Genomic DNA, 20,742 nt, shown 5'->3' on the forward strand with positions numbered 1-20,742 from the left:
CCCAATAAACTTTCAAAATAAAGTTCAGGCACCACCTTCTATGAAATGTATTGTGCAAAGTGAGGGAGGCCTATATGTTTCTTTAAATTTTCAAAACATGTACATATAAAATTTACTATTCAGCTGTAGTTACTCATTTTTTTCTTTACACACATTATTATTTTTATATAGAACTATACACAACAGAACCTCCAGTAGACTTAGTCACTCATCTCAGTATTCTCATTGCAGCTTAAACATACTTACATTAATTTTATTAATTTAAATTTTTTGTGCTGTTCCTTAATGTCTATTTGCTTATTTTTCTCACTAACTGTGAGATTCATTATGCCTTAATCCTCTGTATCCCTACTACCTTCCTAATGCTTCATCTGAATGCTAGTAATTGTCCACTATGTTTGTTAAAAATGACTCACACTCAGCCATTAAACCTATACAATAATTTCCCGAAGGGAGAGCTATGTAACTATATCCAGCATCCTATTGTGACTATTATGTTTGTACCTTCCTCCTAATGGCAATATTTGAGTTAATTTAGAGCCTTAATGGTATTCTTCTCTAACCTTTTACATGTTTTAATGTTTAGACATTGTCTTAAAGTACAGGCAAATGAATATTCCCTGCTTATAATATTTTCTTTTAAATTCATTTTTAATTTACAATGTTTTAGGACCTTCTTTTCAGTTGATTCTGGTTCCTTACAGCATATCTAGGGAGCAGATGCATATATTTTCTAAAATTTAATTTATGTAAGAGGAACTTAGGTAAGGTAGTCTCCGTTCTGTGGCAGAACTAGCTGGTAGCATTACTCTCCTGACTCCCACCATCACAACATGCACCTGGACTCCCCCTGAGGGCCAGATAGAGTGGATGGATGGGCAGGAGGTGGACAGGTCTTACAAGTGGGTGAAGTAGGCGCTTGCCTGTAGTGGAGAGTATCAGCAGTCATTCTCTTCTCCACCAAAACAAAACAAAATAAAATATCCTTTCACATTTCGCTGAGAGTTGTCTGTCAGAATTTGAGACTGGATTTCCTTGGTTAAAAGGCAAAGCCCTGGGAGTTATTCAACCTTAACCATTATCCGTCATTTGGGATGAGCCTACTGCTTTCTTCCTTGAAAGAATGCAAGAGATGTAATGACTTGTTTAATGTCAGTTTTCCCTAACAATCCTTTTATGTTCTCTATCTTAACGTGAAAGGCTGATATATTGTAAGTAATCGATAAAGTAATGATCAGATGAATACAGAAGAAAATATTGACCTTGAGTTAGAAGAGGCTAACTTTTATTAAAAGAGCCAAATCAACTAGAGAAAAGGCTGCAGGTGAACCTCAAATCCTAAGGCTGAAAATAAGCTGCCCAAATATATTTATCTAAATATAATACAAATATAAGACAAAGCTCAAGCAAAATGTGCTAAGAGCTGTAAGAGTATGTAAGTAAACAGAGTCAGCTAATAGAAGGCATCAGAAAAAGTGTTATGAAGTGCTAATATTTTGATGCACTATAGACGATTGTTAGAACTTTTGCCCATTTGAAGGAAGAGAACACCATTTTAGGGCGTGGTTCTGTAATCTTAGGATGCATAAGAATCTCACGTGTGTGTGGGGTGGGGGGCTGTATTACTTTGCGATTGCTATAATCATGATGTTTCACAAAACACCTCAAAATGTGGTGGCTTAAACAATAACTCATTGTTTCTCATGATTACACATGTTAGCTGGGCAATTCTGCTGGTCTGAGCCAGGCTCAGTTGATCTCAGGTGAGATCACTCCTGTATCTGGGGTCATCTGGTGGATCAGCTGAGGGCTTGCTGGACTACAGTGGCCGCATCTGGTAAACTCAGTCTTGCGTCCTGTGGTCTTTAATCCTCCATTAGGCTACCCTGTGCTTTTTATCCTGGCAGAGGTGGGGTGGAGCTGAACGCTCTTGAGACCTAGGCTCAGAAGTGGCACACAGGCACTTTTGCATTCTATTGGCTGGAGCAAGTCTCAAGCCGGCCCTTCCGGGCATGGGGAAAGACTCAACCTCTACATGGGATGAGCTGCAAAGTCACACTGTAAGGGCAGCACAGAGAAAGCAGAAGGACAGAGGTCATTTGTGCAATTAGTCTATCACAGGCTTCTTCATTTCTTCATTTGGATCGGAATTCTGAGTAGATGGAATGGAACTGTCTGGGAATGCAGGCTGGGGTTAACCTAACAAGTTTGTTTCAACTTCAGGCAGTAGTAAGGAAACACTGAAGGATTTTGAGCAGGGAAGAAACAGGTTCAGAAGTCTGGCTTTAGGAATAAGCTTGTGTGATTAGGGATGAATAGGAGCAGAGAGTAGCAGGAGAAAGAGTATCTTTTTCAGTGATATAGGTGGAAGTTAATGAAAATTCGGATCAATCTGGAGGCAATGGGAGCAGAATCAAGGGGAAAGGTAAAAAATTTCCTTCTAAGAACTGAACTGATAAGACAGCTGATAGACAGGAGGCCTGAGGGGCGAGGAGCATCTCCTTCATGCTCTTTCCCTTTTATAACTCAGATATTCAGCACACATCCTATTATTCCACATTCAGAGTCCTCAGGATTTATTGTCAACTGTCATATGCTAATACAACACTTAATAATTGGCAGGACATAACCAGCATACAGTAGAGATCTACCGTTCTAATAGAGCTAAGATATCTTACATCCCAGACTGAACATTTTTCAAAGATTGAGGCTTTAGTTCATTTAGTAGTCTTTTTTTCAGTGATTCTATACTCCCATAGATCTCTAATTTTAAATTTGTAAAACATTTAAAATGAGATGAAGTTTCACAAATACATTGTTTTCAATTTTATTTATATCAAATAAAGCTGTGATTGATGTGAAGAAATTTGCATAGAAGCCACATGAATTTTATTGAAAGGAAAATTTAAAGACAAAATCCTAATACTTAGCTTACCACAAAATAATTAAATGCAAAGGATATACATGTTAAGTGGCCATAAACATGTAAGCATCACACAATGCACGTAATGGAGTCATAAAACATTTTATACTGCTTTATTATAAATAATTGGAAACAATATTTCATTTTTCAAACCCAGATAGCAAACCAGTAAATGTCATGCTTTCTTTTTATTCATTATTTCATTTTATTTTTATAATATGAGTTGGGAAATAGTATTATTTATCAAAACACTGGTAAAAAGAATCTGTAGGAATACAAAAGAACAAAACACTCACTTTCATTCACTTAAATGAAAACAAGCAAGAAGATTTTTAGAGGGAGAGGCTAAATAGTGCTATGAAGGAGTCACCAAGAAGAGAAAAACTGCGGAATACCTGCAAATATCACTTGTAAGGCAAAACAGGTTGTATACAGATGTATAAATATAAAGACTTAATGGTAAACTTTAAAAAATATTTTCTTAAAAATGCAAATAGCTTTTACCTCTCAAATGGAGGAAAGCCACAAAGGGATAATAACAGATCAAGTCACCAGGTCTGAAATTGGTATTGTTGCTTTGAAAAAACATTTTTTTAAGAAAGGAAAGCCAATAAGCATTTCAATTTTCTTATCTCATAGAAACTCATGTTTTGATAAAAACTGTGCTCTATTGTAACCTTGAAGACGTAGAGGCAGAAAGTACTTCTTGATAAAATATTGTGCTAACTTCAAATTGCCCAAAAATCTGTGTCCCCAAATTTACTTAAAATAGATTATCCCATAGGAATATTTTCGCTAAGAGATTTATAGCAGCTAACAGTCAGAATTTTCTTAGTGAGGTAACTATGATTAATTTTCTTTTTTGTGTGTTTCCTTTATGTATAACACAGAGTTTTGCCAATTTTCTCCACAAATAATAAGTTTTAAAAATCAGAAACTGCCTAAGAAAACAGAGCCTGCGTAGAAAAATGCGAAGAAATAATGTAGTTCATAAAGTGGTATAGTGGATTTCTTTGAAAACTTGTGTTTATTTTCATCAATTAAGGACAACATTGTATATTCCAGATGAAACAGCTATTAGGTTTACCATGGATATTAACATACTATGTACAATGGTATTTATAATTCCTTTTTTATTTTTCATAGACTTCAAAGTGTATCTTTTACAGAAACTGGAACAGAGTGAATCTGGAAAGCATGTTTTAGTTAATCAGCAAAAATTAAATTAGCATGAAATAGGGTGAAGAATTGAAGATCATTATTTTTAAAATAATGAAGTTACACTTAAGTATACACATGCAAGAAGACACTGTAAAATAAACTGTTCCAGTTTACTTGGTTTTACTTCAACTTAATACACTCTAAAACACTGCTTTAATGTATAATATCAAAGAAAATATTAAATGCATGTATATTATCTTAAGAGCTTGATGATATATTTCACATTCTTTAAACTTTACTCAGGCTATAAATATATTTATAGATCAGTCAGTCAGCTTTTAAAATAAATGAAAACTGTAGCATGGGGGATAAATTTTCACCTCATATGTCCATACTTGATTGTGTCCATTTTTTCTGAAAACTGTATCAAAAAATCAAAGAGTAATGGAGCGTGTTTCTACCTCACACGTTGTTCTTTATACACTAAAATTCTTTATGGCTTCCCAAAATGAAATTTACATTTGAAGATGAGTTAACTGAAATCAACTAGTAAGTACGATTTAGGAGTTAGGCTTCTGAAATCCATTAACATTTAACCAATTCAGAGGGCGGTGCTGTTCTTCCTGAACTTTTATTAAAATTGTGCAACAGTATAAACTTACTGTTAGTAGGTTTGCATAGAAATAACACCATTTCACTGGTGTCATACATCTTTTCCAAAGGATTATGGCAGGCCTGTTTCTATTCTTCATGTATATTCTTTTGTTGTTGTTGTTGTTGTTAATTTTCTTCTTTTTTCAGTTTTACATGAATAAACCATATTTATCATCTGGCTACTATAGTTCCAAAATAAAATCCAGTAGTAATTTGAAGCACAGCGAACTGAGCAGTTTCTTCCCTTTTTAAAGCTTGATAGTGAGTGGCATTCTCTATAGCCAAGCCATATGAACATGGTAACCCCAAGAAGAGACTTTTGTGATCTCAAAAGGTTCCAAATCCACAGTCAAGAACCTTGATGACTTCACATAATTGCCACCTGTTGCTGGAAGGGAGATAATATTGTTTGCTTCAGAAGTTTTCAAGCAGTTTTTCATCTGGTAGCTTCTCCAGATTTCTTTGTTGCTTTTATAATTGCTTCTGATATTGTGCCTTCAAAAGTCTAAAGGTCGAATCATCATAGTTGTGGAACGTAAGGAGTAACTGGGCCCTTTGAAGTAGTGCCACTTTATCCCATTCAGTTTTCCATGGTTTTGTCCCGCTGTATAGAACATTCCGTTTAGATTGGATGGGCCACAAGCATCAAACCACCAGCCTGAAAAATTAGTTAACAATGAAAGAGAGAAGAGGAAGAAACAATTATAAATAAATTGAACACTTGGAAGCTAATAGCATTAACTGAAGGGGAAGTTATTCATACTTGTTATAATTATTTGCAAATAGGAGGCATTTAAGAAATATCTTCTCAGTACTGGAATTGTTTTGAATAACATCGATTCAGGCAGTGTACGAACAATCGGAGAAAGGAATGCTTTCATGAAAATTAGCTTTCAGTGTCACTCCATTCGGACTCATTTCACACTGTGAGGATGGGAAGCTTCTGGGTTTCAAGATGTGATCTAAATCAGCCTGGATTTATGTGTAGGGCAAGTAAAATGCAGATACCCCAAAGAGGCATCTACCTTAAGCCTGTTATTGGGAATAGAACCATTAATTATTAGTGATGAAGTTAAGAACATTAGACAACTGGCATTGAAATAGAAAGAAATGTTCCCTATTTACTCTATAATTTTGCCAAGAACTGGCCCTTCGCTGCTTCTGAAATTATTTGGATACTGGGCAATGACTGTGAATTTGAATTACCAGGCCCTCTCTGTAGTTTATAGCCATACGGGAAGTGTGCATCAACAGTAGCCACATAGTTCCTCTAGAGCAGTATGTTTTCTGTGATTGTCCAAAAAGAAAAACAACTTGATGAGTAACATGGAGCTCCTATGCTCCCTGTAAGGATAACTTAGTACTTTATTTTTTTTAATGAATCAAGTTCTTAGATTTTTAGATAAAACATAGTACTTTTTCTCTCTCTTCTGGAGTAACACTACTGAAATCTTTAGGGAGAGATTTATGCCAGAGACATTCTGGCATATTTGTATTTGGATACAGTTGACCTCCCTTTGATTACAGAGTTCTACCTAAGGGACTAATAGTTAAAGAAAAAGCTGTACAGCTGATGTTTGACTGTAACATGAGCATCATCTTGCAGAAACTTTAGAAAAAGTTATATGAAGAAAAGCTAGTTCTCACTTTTCAATTTTTGAAGATGAATACAGCTGGGTTGTGTTTGCAAAGTCAAACTAGAGGCATAGCAAGCTGTATTAATCACTGATTCATACTGGGGAACAGTAAGGTATGTCTTGATGAGTTTGGAAAGACACTGTGTTCAATGCTGTTTTACCAACTGTACGCAAACAACATAGATGTTAATGTAGTCAAAACACGAGGGACAAGAAGGTTCTTGTTTGGCGAGGGAAGAGGAACTGTAAAATTCCACCTTTTTTTCTTAAGATTAATTCTTTAAAAAATTTTTTGGTAAGTACAACTAGTAAAAATATGCTATTTATATTACAAAAGGCATTCTAACATTAGGAAATTTATTTACCCAGAAGACTCTCAAAGGACAAAATGATTGCTTTAGTGTTTTAACTCTTTCCTCCTTTTCTATGACCTTCTTGAGGCACTCTTCCATCATGTTAATGAGCCTTTCATACTCTTTCAAATATCCACCATGGTGTCTGAAGTAAACGCAGTTACTCTATTGTTGAGAAGTACAAATTACAGAATGATCCTCCAAATTATCTTAAGGCACTCAGGGTAAAAGTGTGTGGTTTTGTCCGGTTTATAGAAAGTCACAAGAGTTCTGAAAGAGTGTGGGAAGGCAGAGGGCTGTAGCAACAGCAGCCTGGCCATAAAGGACACAGGCAGAAGGATACATTTATCGGGAAACTTATGATGGGCTTAAGAAAGAGAAACGGAACTAGCATCCAACTAGGGGCACATAACAGAATCAGATAAACGGATCTTGTGTATATTTTCCAATGAGTATGACAGGGTAATGTTTGTGGTGAGGAGAATGGCATTTTGGAGATACTGAAAGAAGAACAGTATGGCTGGGTCAGAGTTGACAAGAAAACCAGTAGCCCGAAGCCAAGAGAGTCTGAAGACCAAATCACATAGTCTTTTGTTCATTATCCCAAGGCATGGTCTATATACCAGCCCACCTCGCATACTTAGTGCTGCACAGTTTGCTTAACAAATAACTGGCCAGCAACTACAGGCTTATTGACAGAGCGATTGACTTAGTTTCTTCTTGAACAGCCTCTATGGTCTGAAATAGTTTAGCTTGCTAAAAAGCTACATTTGATAGACACCCGAAGACATAACATCCGTGCTTACTGTATTCAATTTTTCTTTCTTCATTCAATATGTAATTATTGTGAAGTGTTGTCACACAATACTCAACAAGACAGATGCGGTCCCTGCCCTTATGGAACTTACTTCTAATGTGAGAAATAGGCAAAAAAGTAGCAAATAAATAAAATACCTACAAAGCATGACCAAAAAGAAAAGAAAAAAAGAGAAAAGAATCAGGGAGCCATGAAGGAAAATAACAGACTTACTTGACTTTTCATGTTCATGGAAGATGTTGACATTTAATGAGAGATGAAGGATGAGAGGGAGGCAGCCGTGTGAAGATGGGGAAAGACTCTTTTAAGCAGAGTATAGCACATGACAAAGTTATTAGGAAGAAAGAGAGCTTGGTTTAAGGACTAAAAGAACATCAGTGTAGCTGGCACATAGTGAACAAAGGAGAGACTTGCAGAAAATGAAGGTGGAGAAGTAGGCAGTTTTGGTGGAAAGCTGAACAATGTTTGCGGAAAAATTTATAGTTTATCCAGCCTACTTGTCCATCATCAGGTGAACAAGTAAAACATTCCCTAGGAATGGGAACCAATATTTAGCAAGAGGAACCAGATCTTCCAGCTGAAATGTGTAATCAAATATTACTTAGAACCCTCATTCTATAACTATGGTCTGCCGAAGTTATCCTGAGCATCTGTGGTAGCGTCATAAAGAGGAGAAAAATGAATCTAGAATCAATTCAACGAATATTAACCAATAGAAGGACATAAAGGTCAGAGTTGAGTAAAATTAAATTCCTGACTTCAAGGAGTGCACAGTTTTGTGTAGGACACAACAAATTGTTAAAAAATGAGATGATAGCTGTTAAACAGAGATGAAAAAAATCCTTAGAAACATAAACAGAAAGTCCTGTTTGTGGGTCCATAAGGCTCACTCATTTACCTCCTGAGCTGGGTCCTGAAGGATGGGTGTGAGTTCACTGGGCAGAAAGAGATTCTAAAGACAGTATGTACTCTGAGAGAGCAGGAGAGAGTGTCTGCCAGCAGCTTGGCTTGGCTGGAGTGCCAGTGGGTAAGGGGTTGGAGAATATAGGGCTAGCAAAATAAACAGGAGGGAGCACACAGAGGTTTTTATTACATTTTTAGAAATTTTCTTTTGGGCAATGAGGAGCCTGGAGAACACCAGACAAGAAATTAGAAAACCCAGACTTCAATGCTGACTTCACCAATTAATAACCAAGAAATCTTAGGCAATAACGTAAATAACATTGATATTTATTGAACAGTTAATATGTCTCAGGGACTCTGCTAAAATATTTATGTGCATTTTCTTATTTTATTCCCCAACAGCCTTATGTGGTATGGCAAGTACCATCATAAAGACACTGATGCTCAGATAGTTTAAGGAACATTTCCAAGGTCATACAGCCACTTACCTCTTCACTTATAAGATGTGGATTATAAATGTCCGAACAACCATTTTCATAGCACAGTTGCAAGGATCAAAGAAGATGATGCACTATTAGGGCCTGTAACACCCCATCTAAGTGCTTTGTATAAGTTATCTAGGAAGTGGGGCATGAGGGTTAGAGCAGGAACCAAAAGGATTAAATTTTGTGAGGCATCATAATGATTTAATAATGAAGACCAGGTCCTTGGTAACAACATATTTCCTTATTTGCTTGATAGAGTTTATTAGAGAAATATGAAAATGATTTGGCCCCAAATGAGTACAGTTGTACAGCGTTTGCCTTCTAAAGACATGGCATTTAAGCACCTAACATGTGTTTTGTTTTCAATGATTATCTCTTTATCTTAAGACCAGTGGGCCGTCTATACTATGGACTATCAGAGGGCAATTGATAATAATAAGATGATGAATTAAGATGGCAGAAAACTAAATGAAAGGGCAATTATTTCTCATGACAATTTTGGTTGTAGTTTCCTTTATAAAATACTCTGAACTTCAAGGTAGCAAAAATGGTTAGCTCTGTGCTAGTAAGTATTCTCTGACACATGTATTAAAGCAAACTAAGGAATTTCTTTGTATTACATATTTCAGTTTGTCCACTTTCTACCCCTCTCTGAAAAAATTAAGCATGACCAGGTCTTTTAAACATAAATCCTGAAAAGACAAGGTTTTAAAGCATATTTCCAGAAAGCGGGCAAAAGTATAGCAGACTCATGGTTATTCATATGTAATCCCTAGTATTCAGATAATCATATATACTCAACAGTGTGTGAGTTTACATATATAAGTAAGTTACATGTAAGTTCCATGCAAATATAAGTTTGCATGGAACGAAGGTGTTCTGTGTGGGTATGCCTGAGTTTGCAGGTCCTCTCTGATAAAATACCAAATAGCTGAATTACATATCCTCTATAATCCTTGGGAAATATTAACTTTGTACTTTGTTCTGTATGTGCCTGGGCATAACAAATGAGCAATATGCTAAAGAAGTTAATCTAGGAAAGGCACTTTAAGCTTAAAAGAACTCACTGTTTCAAGCAAAGGATGGAAGAAAGCAGCAGCTTCCATCTGCTATTAGGACAACTGATAAAATGTCTCAAATGTTTTAAGATTGGCAACTGCCAAGATGCACTTTGCCAAGCATTTTTCTTCATAACCTGTAACCTCATGTATATTTTAATAAGAAATCTGAGATGCATGTTTCTAATTCATTTACACTTAACTCATTAAAATTTAGTTTTCTAATAACTATCCCGGGCTTCCCAGGCCTTTAAAAATCATTTAAGCCTGTTATCTTTGAAGCAGAAAATTCACATTTTATCACCAGTAAATGAAACTTTGCCCAGAAAATAGGAATTTGATTTTAAACGTTGTACTCAGGAAGTGCAAATTTGTTTGACAGTCAGGAAACCAAACCTTCAAATTCTTTTGATCCTAAACAAAATGTCTCTCAACACTTCTTTTCTAAGGTAAAAAGTACAGCAAAATGAAAAGATATATCTGTTTTTATGGATTTCTTTCATTTATTTTCAATGCATGCATTCTAATCAGCAATATGGAACAGAACTTGCATGGAGAATAAGATTTTCCTCTTTTATCGTTAAATAAGGATGAGGCTGAACTGAACCAATTGGTGCCCTTGTTATCAATGGGATCATCACAAAAAAATCACTCGCTGAGTTTATGTGCACAAAATTGGCGTTACCCATAGCTAGCCTCAAGGAGCAGCTGCATGGGTCTTGTGTGCAGGAGGCAGAGGACCTTTCCAGAGGTCTGCATTCTCTCTGTCATCTCGTACTACATCCCCTTCAGGCCAAGGACTTGGCTTTTTTTTCCTTTCTCTTTTTGTTCCAAAGATGAAAAGTTGTTTATCCTGGCCAGTAATCTTGAATTCGTTAAAAACCTCTAGGTATTCTCTTACTGTCTCTCCCCTCCCATGGACTTCATTTCACTTTTAACCCGGTTTAAGTGAGGAAATCCTCATGAAAATGTGCTGCAAACAGTCAAACAGAGCTAAACTGCTGTCTTTGAAGGTCATTCCTTTTAACAGAGGCAGTAAAAGGAGTGTATGAGGTGATGGCTTATCTGGAGGTTGCATTCAAATCCTACCTCTGACACTAATTCTGCGACCTTTGGCAAGTTATCTAACTTTTCTCTATCTCAGTTCTTGCCAACAGCGTTATTGTGGTCCTTACTTCAAAGAGTTTTTAGAAGCATCATGTAAGTTATTAACTATAAATCATTTAGGATAATGCAAAAATGTCTGTTAGACAGTAAGAGTGCAATAAATATTTGCTAAATTATTATTAGAGCAAACTACAAACAAAATTAAGCTTTTGATTATTTCTCGTCCGCTGTCAATTATTAACCTTTGGTGGCAACCTTGTGGTATAGGCCTATCAGTTCTGGTTCACCCTTTTCCAAACTTCTCTTTTGAAAAACATTTTCTGATATTCTTTCTTCTTTTTCCAGTAAGTAAAAATTTCCTCAAGAAAATAGAAATATAATCCTAAACTTTGCACTGAGGATGTTCAAATTTATTTGAAAGTCAGGAATCAAACACTCAAAATTTCCAATTCTAAAGTTTAGTCTTCTAGGTTTTAGTTATTCTTAAAATTTAGTTCCAGTCCTCAATATTCATCCCATTGTTCCATGTGTGTGCATGCAAATGCATACATGTGATTATGCATCTTAAATCTAAGTTCACGCAAGAGTCACATTCATACTCACATTGATTTATTTTTATGTATTCTCACTGGGATCATTTGTAATTTTGCAAAGTCTTTTCAGAGATTCTGATAACATATTCATTTAACCAACATTTATCTAACACACGCAACGTGCCAGACACTGCTCTAGGCACTGAGGACACAGCAATAGCTAGCACAAAGTCCCTGCCTTCAAGGAATGTACATTTTTGTGGACTAGGCTTACAGTTATGTACTAAATAAGGAATTGCTTTGGAATAAAGTAATGCAATGTAGATTTCTGTGGTCAACCTTAAATTATCCCTATGGATCTTTTCTCTGAACATTTTTGCTTGAAAACCTAGGGAATGCCAGTTATCTGACAATGCTTAACTCATCCTTCCTGGGTTATTAAAAAACTCTAAGATGATTATATGTTCCCCAAAGATCTTGTCACTTCAGCATCATTCACCAGTTGGAGAAGCTACTAATTTCTTCCATTTTCTTTGTCTTCTTCAAGATTATATAGCAGGCAATATCAACTCTCTGCTGCAAGCATTTATCAGCTCTCTGCTCCTAGCATCTGGTAAGTTCTAGGGTGTACTAAGAAATTTATGTGTATGGCTTTATCCTCTCTTTTAGGACTGAATTGAGAAATATCCTTTGTTAGCTTTAGCAAAGTCCTGTCTGTCGGCTGACATAGTTTATGCGTGGGAAAAGAGATCGGAGTTTCTACCATAACAGATTCTTTCTGCAGAAGGTTAGGTCACATTTTTGCATAGCTTTTACGTTATATACTAAATATGGAAATTATGTTGAAAGAAAAGTAAGGTAAGGAAAGGAATGTAAAGCAATACCACACTTCGTTTTGTTTTTTCTTCAGCAACATTTAATAATTGTAGTTTCTAACAGACTTTTAGAAATATTTGCTTGAAGAATGCTAATTTAGTACCAAAGACCATGTTTTCCTTGAATGTAAGTTCACTTTGAGTGTGACAATCTAGTAATAAAAATTTTTCATTTTCACAGTTTTGGAGTCAGAGTTGTTTTGCGTATTTATTTTTTAGACTATAAATCCATATAAACAAAAGCACACATTGGATGAGACTTCATTTTCATTTTCTTAATGTTAAATATTAGATAAAATTCAAGTTGGTAATGAAATGGATTCCTCTGTCTGATCTCAGGAGGGCATAGTAGGAGCTCTCCTGTGGGACTAAGAAAATATTTCCTATAATGATCTCTTAAATTTATCCTCCCAGTACTGAAATATACAGATTTGTTGTTAACAGCCTACATAGAGGGGAGACCTAAAGAGAAAACTCACGAATTTTCCTAAAGCCAATGAAATCACAGACAAAGATATTTCTGACTTATAAATCTATGCTGACAAATCACCTCTAGTTAATGATTAATTAAGGGGTCAATTCCAGAGAAAATGTGCCTGGCAACTTGATCTTGAAATATATGCTCTGGTCCCATATGAAGTGTGTAATAAAACATAAAAATAACTCAATACATAAGTTGGGTGGAAGAATTGCTGGCTTTCTGGTAAGGAAGGAATAAGTCCATATACTTCTGGGAAAGGAGGTGTAAAACACTGTGCTATCTATTTCTATTGACGGCAAATGTGCTTTTGCAGCCCCTCATGCCTCCTTTCCACTCAACGATCCACTATGAATTACAACCCATGCATCGAAAGATAATATCACTTGTTTTTCCCTACTGTAGCCACAATGAGTACATGGAATAATGGAATCACAGAACTAGAAAAAAAATGTGACATTCTTATCTAGATCCACAACTACAGGAACATGCATAAGCAAACTCTTTCAGATGAATAGCTTTACTTTCTCTTCTTGAAGATGTCCATAACTAGACATGCACAATGCTCCCTGGCAACTCATTCCAGCATTTGACCCCCGGACACTCCATCTAAAGTCACTTCCCCCTTCCTCCAATAACTCTATTACATATTATATTTTGTCCCTAGAACTTGTTATGGTTTGAAATTGTGTTATTTATTGTTTACTTTTTTGTTGATGGCCTCCCTCCATAGATGCAAGCTCTATTCTGTCTTTCTTATTCCCTTAATAGTTACTTGTGAAAAATATGTTAAATTGATAGAAGGAATTTAAGAAGTTAAGATGTTAGGAAAGAAGGAAGAAAGATCAAAATGTTCTACCTTATGTCTAGCTGAAATACCTTTTGCTTTCAATTAAGCCCATCTCCTCTTGTTTAGTCTTTGACAGATAAGGGGAGCAACGATACTACATTCTCCAATTAAAATCCTTCCACGTACTTAAAGAAAACTATTTAGGATAGTTAGCGGGCAATAAATTTTACTTTACCCTTAATTCCTTTTCGAAGAAATAAAGAAAAAATATATAAACAAGACAAAACAAAGCTTTAATTGATAATGATGGAGAAGTATGAGTTATTAATTTCAAAGAGTATGAAATTTCACTGCTTAAACGAGACTATTTTCAATAGGCAAAAAATTCAAATACAAATTTTAAAAAAGAAAGGAAAAATCATCAGATGAAGAAAATGTTTCTAAGGGAAAATATGACAGAGAATAAATAGTGGTGGTGGGGATCTGCTAATTAGGACGTAAGTTCCAGGCAATACTCAAGTTACCTGGACTGTCATCGACATTCATCCTTATGTTCTCCAGTTCTTAGCTATCTAAATTCCACATTTTAGCTTTGCAGAGTGAATAGCTTTGCAAGACCTGGATTCTTTCAAAAGGATATTTGATAGGGTAATGGCGTTTATTACAAAAACACATTTACTTAGACTATTTCAGCCCAAGCAATAAGTGGAAATTTTCTCTCCCCAACATATGCGTTTATTGGTGAGTAAGAAGCAAGTCCAAGAATGATTATGGATGAATGAACATGACAAAGTTCCATCATTTGCAGCAGAAATAAAGTCATAAATCTGAGCAATGAAGTTTTCTCATTGACAACCAAGAGGGGCATTCTCCTCTTTGGTCTATATTTTCATTATGATGACAGGAATATGAACATATTGGAACACTCTTCTAAGGAAACATTTGAAAGATTTTACTGTTGGTTCATGTGTTGTATTTATTTGGTAACAAAAATTATATGTAAAAATAGACATGGAGAAAATGAAGCATACTTATATTAAAATGGGCAGGAAACTGGGCAAAGTCATTTTGTCTTTGTATAAAGTTACTGACAATTTCATTTATGGGATCAAGAAGGCAATGAAAAGAAAAATTTTCTTTCAGAAAAAAAGTTCAAAATCTTACCTGTGGGTACCAGTTTTTAAAAACATTCTAAATTTGTAACACCTGTTTGGGGGAGGGGGTCATAAAATTACATATAGAGGACATTTAACTATTTGAAGAGCTTGAATGTGATGCCAAAATGGCATATTGAAAGCTTAAGGAGAAAGATATGATAGAGGTGGAATCATAACAAGTTGGCTTTAACAATGCTAGGGCTCATCTCACGTTGAAAAGATGTTAACATAAGTGGAGTGGATGGGGGTAAAAGGGATGTGACTTGGTGGTGGTAGTAATAGAGGGCTCGGGGATGGGGATGAAGGTGGAAAGTTTTCTGCAAAACCTTCTCTCTATACTCTTCCAAGCTCTGTTAATTGATAAGAAAAACATCAACCTAATGTTTCATTTCATTGACTTCAAAATTTGAAAGTGATTTCAAGCGTTACAAGATGGTTATTCATTAATTCATGTACCATATTTTTTATTGAGTTCCTATGTGCCACAATCTACTGCGCTAGATGTTACGAATAAAATGGTGAACATTAACTTACTTTTGTTCTCCTTACGTACAAAGTGGAGATTAGAGTTTCCCTCTCTGCTTATCTCACAGAGTTGATTTGAAGTTCAAGTAAGATAGTACAACAAATACAGTGACATATAATAACACGTAATAATAATGGTAGTAATATCATATTTGGGGAAGGAAAATACTAGATTTAGAGTTTTTTCCTTACTAGCATGAAAACATGTTTTGTTGTAGACTAACACAGAGAAAGGATCAGAACAGCTTAAGGTGGGAGTGGTTGCTATCCCAGTAAGAGAGAGAAGCAATGCTAAAACTGTGAGAGGAGAAACAGTGGGAAAAAAATTTCCTTTACAATTTTGTTTGGTGCAAACTCCTTCCTTGCCAGAGCCTATAACATTCTTGAGCTACATCATTTGCAACGGGTTTTAGCTTAGTGTTTCTCAAACTTCAATCTGTTGTGTATCAACTTTGCAGGTTTTGCCATATCCGTTTATAACATTTATTAATATTTTTCTTTAAATCTACGATTTTTTAAATATCAAATAGTGTGAATACATTTAAAACTGCATTCCTTTAAAGAAGAAACAAATACCACTTGCTATAATAAAAGACAGATATAAAACTCAATAAAATTAAAACAAAATCACTTTGATTCTAGGTAGGTGCCATTGCTAACCAAGGTCCTGAGCCTCAGGCCAAAGGGTTTGCTGCCTTTGCTAAGAAGGGTCATTATTGAGTAAGTGCTAAGGAAGTGTTACAGACATGTTTGCACCAAATTAAGAATTTCTCTTTGACACAATCAGAAGGCTAGAAAATACTGCAAAAGTGCAAAAGGATTAACTTTCTTACTCAGTGATACAATATTATTCAATGATATCACCTATACCAGCGCAAATGTCTTGCAGAGGTCAACACTGTATAATACGAAACCCTGGCACAGCCGGTCTAAATTGTATGACTTTAGATCTAACTACACCTCTATATTCTTCTTATTCTATTTCATAGAAGATTAATGAACTCTATTACACAGTTGCAAAGCATTTTGTAAGAATTTTTTTTTCTGTATGTTGAATTCTCAAATTGTTCATTCCATTATAGACATTATTATGATTATTTAGAAGGTAGAATAACTGGGATTTTAAGAGGCTAAAGAATTTATTCAGAGCCAAGTTTAGCATGTCCCTTCTATAGATGTTGGGGGAGGAGGAAAAACTTCTAAATATGCTAGCGATGTCTTGCACAAGAACATATGGTAAATTAGTGGGCAGAACAAAATGATCTCTAGGGACTTGCTCTTAAGTTTCCTGACCAGAAGATCAGAGTCATTTCTCATAGATAAGAAACCTCAAGCCTCAAACCAATGAAACATAACTTAGAGAATGGCCCCATAGGACTTACCTCCTGTTAGCATGAGGGCACATTTGCACATACAGTTGTCATTATCAGCATCTTTAGTGCTGAAATCAGCACCGTGTAAGATCAGGCTGCTCTGTTTTCCTGCTGTCCCAGTGTGACCCTTTAAATACAACCTGAAGTTAAAAAAAAAAAAAAAAAAAGATAAGCCATTCAACAGAATAACAGAACCCAGAAGACTGGCATGTTGAATGTTTGCCTTTTTCATTATTTTCTCTTTTCTTTGAACTCAGCCCTTCCAACAAACTGCTACAAGATCCAAGCTCTCTGAACGAAAAGCAAGAAAGACTAAATAAAGGAAGGAAGGAGAAAAGGATGGATGGAGGGAGGGAAAATGGGAGGAAGGAAGGAAGGAAAGACTCCAAATTACAGATAGACAAAATTCTCTATGGCTATGTGCTTGGTGTTTATTTCACTATGCACGTTCAAACTCATAGCTCCCTGATAATGCAAGATCCACAGAAGGAAAATATACAATTAAACTCCACTCAAGTTTTGTTGGTTTCAATGATTAACAGAACTTGTAGTTAATAGTAGGCTGAAGGAAACTTCTAATGCTGAATTATCACATACAAACATATTTTAAAACTCTGAGAGGCAGGCTAAAAGTCACCAGTGACGCAAAACTGTAGAATTTTTAAGTACAGATTCACATTTTAGGTTGCAGGCTGCTCACATGGACGTGGGTCTCACCAGGGCAAAGTAAGGTGAGAGGTCATCAATGCGAGTCCTGGGCCATGTTACCTGGGTGAGTCCACCACCTTCCAGATCTAGTCTGAAGTTTTAATTTGATCAATTTCTCAGCCTCCCAGGGACAGACACACACAAAACTGAGAAAGACTTTTGTCAGGTCTCCATTTACAGTAAAAATAGGAACATTGTGGGAGCCCAGTCTCACGGTCTCCTTAGAGAAAATTTCACACAGAAAGCCAAACTGTAATAGAAAGTTGCTGGTTTGATGAACACAGAATCAGAGTTTGAGGAAGAAGATGAATGATTTCAAAATTAAGTAGCTGTGACCCTGCTGGCCTGAAACCTCTGGCTCCACTGGGACTGGCTGTGTTTAGCCCAAAGGTGCTCTTCGATGAGTGACAATAACTCCAACTCTGATTCTTGGCTTCTCTATGATTCGCAGTGACTTTCCTTAAGGTAAGTCAATACCATTTTCCCTGCAGTAGCTTTAAGCTCACCAATGGGTCTAGACTTTCCAGGACACAATAATTCTCTACACTGTCTTTTGCAGGTAAACCGGAACAAATGTTGAGTTGACATTAAGTGAGTGACTGGTAAGTGCTGGATATAGTTTATACTTTTATCTTTTCACAAGAAGATTATAGTTTCAACCTCATAATTTACAATAATTTCTTCGTGTGACCAAGGCAATAGGAATAAACAATTATAAATTTAGGAAGTAGAGGAAAGCAAAAAGAAGAAAATAAAAAGCAACCCAAATCTCATCTCTGAATATAACTACTCTTAACATTATGGTTTATATACATTTAGCCTTTTCCCTGTTTTTCCCCTCTCCAAATAGAAAATATTATTTATTTTAATTTTAAGTAAACATGTAATTTCTGATCACATTCTCATAAAAATTTTGAACAATGGACATAAAGTGTTTGCCCACAGGCCTATCTCATCTACCTCTTCAGAAGTAATTGCTCATGTCAGTTTTGTACTCTTAAAAACAGTTTTTCCTCATGTATAAACACAAATGAAATCATACTTTACATTTTCTTTATAATATGCTTTTCATATATAATTTTATATCCATTTCTCCACGCCATTACATAGTCTTCTCCAACATCATTTGGAAGCTGTTGAATGACTATATCATCAATTGTCTCAAGTTTAAGGGTTCCTTCCTAAATCTCTAAATAAGTATGCAAGTATATATGTTAGGGTTAGAATAAAGTACAGAATAAACATCTACAGTGTATTTTGCTGAACTTCACCTCTATGGACCTCATCAACGATGTATATTAAGGTCTGTAAGTCAAAAGAGACATTTTTCTAGATCCACATAATCAAGATTTGAAGGTCAGCCTTCTAGTCCCGGCAGCTTTTCTCTGAATTATTGCAGAAGTCTTACGACTGGTCTCACTGCCTTGAGTCCTTGCTCCTTCCCTTTCCCTCTAAAATCCATGCTCTGTGTAGCTCATTCAAAAACATGCATCTCATCATTCCTCTGTCCTGGTTAAAATCTCTCAGTTGTTCTCCCAACACATGAAAGAGAAAGTCCAGATTTTCTTATTGTGGTTTACAAGGACTCCGAAGATCTAGCCCTCATCTACTTTCTCCCATACCACCCTCACACCTCTACACCTCCTATCTCTTGTTATTTTCTGCACATGTACGTAATGCTCCAGACTTACCAATCACTTGTTCTCTAAGAGCACTGCACTCTCATTTCTCTGTACATCTGCATATGCTTCCCCTCTTCCTGGAAGGCCTTTCCGGCTGCTAAACTACTCGTCCTTTAAGATTCATTTCAAGTATAAGCTCAAAGAACATCAGATTGATACCTTTATAGTGAAACTTACTGTGCTGTATTTTACTTGTCTTTTTACCTGTCTTCTCCCATAATAAACTGTGAGCTCCTTGAGGCATAAGCTGTGTCTTACTCATCTTTGAATCACCAGAATCTAGAACAGTGTTTGATACAGAGGACACAGGCTCAATGTTCACTAAATAAATGAATGATGGGTGTGAATGAATGATTGGTGTAATTAATTTTCAGAAGGCTAAAGGCAGCAAGCAAAAGCAAACCCAAACATCAATAACCCTAATAACCAAAATATACCTGGCCCATGTTTTCAGAGGGATAACTTTTACATCTCATTTAGCTAAGTACTCAAGTTCCCACTTCCTTCCAATCAACTCAAATAATTAAAAAAAAATACATACACATACACACACGTACACCCTTATACACCCTTCTTGATCTTCTTCCCAGTTCTGTTTTTGTTCTTATTTTCTTGGAGACTCCAGGATGTGAAAACATGTTCGATACATTATGCAGACAAAATAAAGGAAGAAAGGCTATGTCTTAATTCTTATTAGTTCTTACGTCTTATTGAATGACTTATTTGTATTGTGTGCATAGCCAACGAATATTAGAGAATAAATTAAAAATAAAGACAGACTTGAGGCCGGCCCCATGGCCAAGTGGTTAAGTTTGTGCACTCTGCTTCGGCGGCCCAGGGTTTCGCCAGTACGGATCCTGGGTGCAGACATGGCACCACTCATCAGGCCATGTTGAGGCAGCGTCCCACATGCCACAACTAGAATGACCTACAACTAGAGCACACATCTATGTACTGGGGGGCCTTGGGGAGGAGAAGAAGAAGGAGGAAAAAAAAAAGATTGGCAACAGATGCTAGCTCAGGTGCCAATCTTTAAAAAAAAATAAGATAAAATAAAAATTCTTAAGGTAAATCCTTCAGCTAAAAATATTTTGAAAAAAAGGAAAAAGCCTAATAAGGTGTAAAATATTTCCTTAAGGCCCTGCCCATATTAGGAATCTTTAAATCAAAAATCAGAAGTGGAGAAGAGTCCCAAGATAGTGCAATGTAAATATTGGGACATATTGGTTGCAATAATTTAAAAGTAGAACTGAGGGGTGACAGAAACGGGTGAAGCTAGTCAAAAGGTACAAACTTTCAGTTATAAAACAAATAAGTCCTGGGGATGTAATGTACAGCATGGTGACTATAGTTAATAATACTGTATTGTATATTTGAAAGTTGCTAAAAGAGTAGAATTTAAAAGTTTTCATAACAAGAAAAAAATGTAACTGTGTGGTGATAGATGTTAACTAGACTTATTAAGGTGATCATTTTGCAATATATATATATGTGGGGACCTGGATTTGGCCACCCCAAGATAT

The 20,742-nt window shown here is 35.9% G+C and overlaps 1 protein-coding gene across 6 annotated transcripts in view; it reads right to left on the reverse strand.

The window, feature by feature from the left end:
* Positions 1-3,020: 3,020 nt before the first annotated feature.
* Positions 3,021-20,742, reverse strand: part of ANGPT1 (angiopoietin 1) — a 240,844-nt gene continuing 223,122 nt past the window's right edge. For all 6 annotated transcript variants that reach the window (XM_014855264.3, XM_014855263.3, XM_070481479.1 and 3 more), the window contains exons 8-9: positions 16,839-16,969; positions 3,021-5,396 (exon numbers count right to left, since the gene is read on the reverse strand). In XM_014855264.3, coding sequence (XP_014710750.1) covers positions 5,236-5,396; positions 16,839-16,969 — 292 coding nt within the window. In that variant the 3' untranslated portion in view covers positions 3,021-5,235. The remainder of the gene's footprint in view (positions 5,397-16,838; positions 16,970-20,742) is intronic.

Source organism: Equus asinus, chromosome 12 (genome assembly GCF_041296235.1).
Source record: "Equus asinus isolate D_3611 breed Donkey chromosome 12, EquAss-T2T_v2, whole genome shotgun sequence".
Lineage (NCBI taxonomy): Eukaryota > Metazoa > Chordata > Mammalia > Perissodactyla > Equidae > Equus > Equus asinus.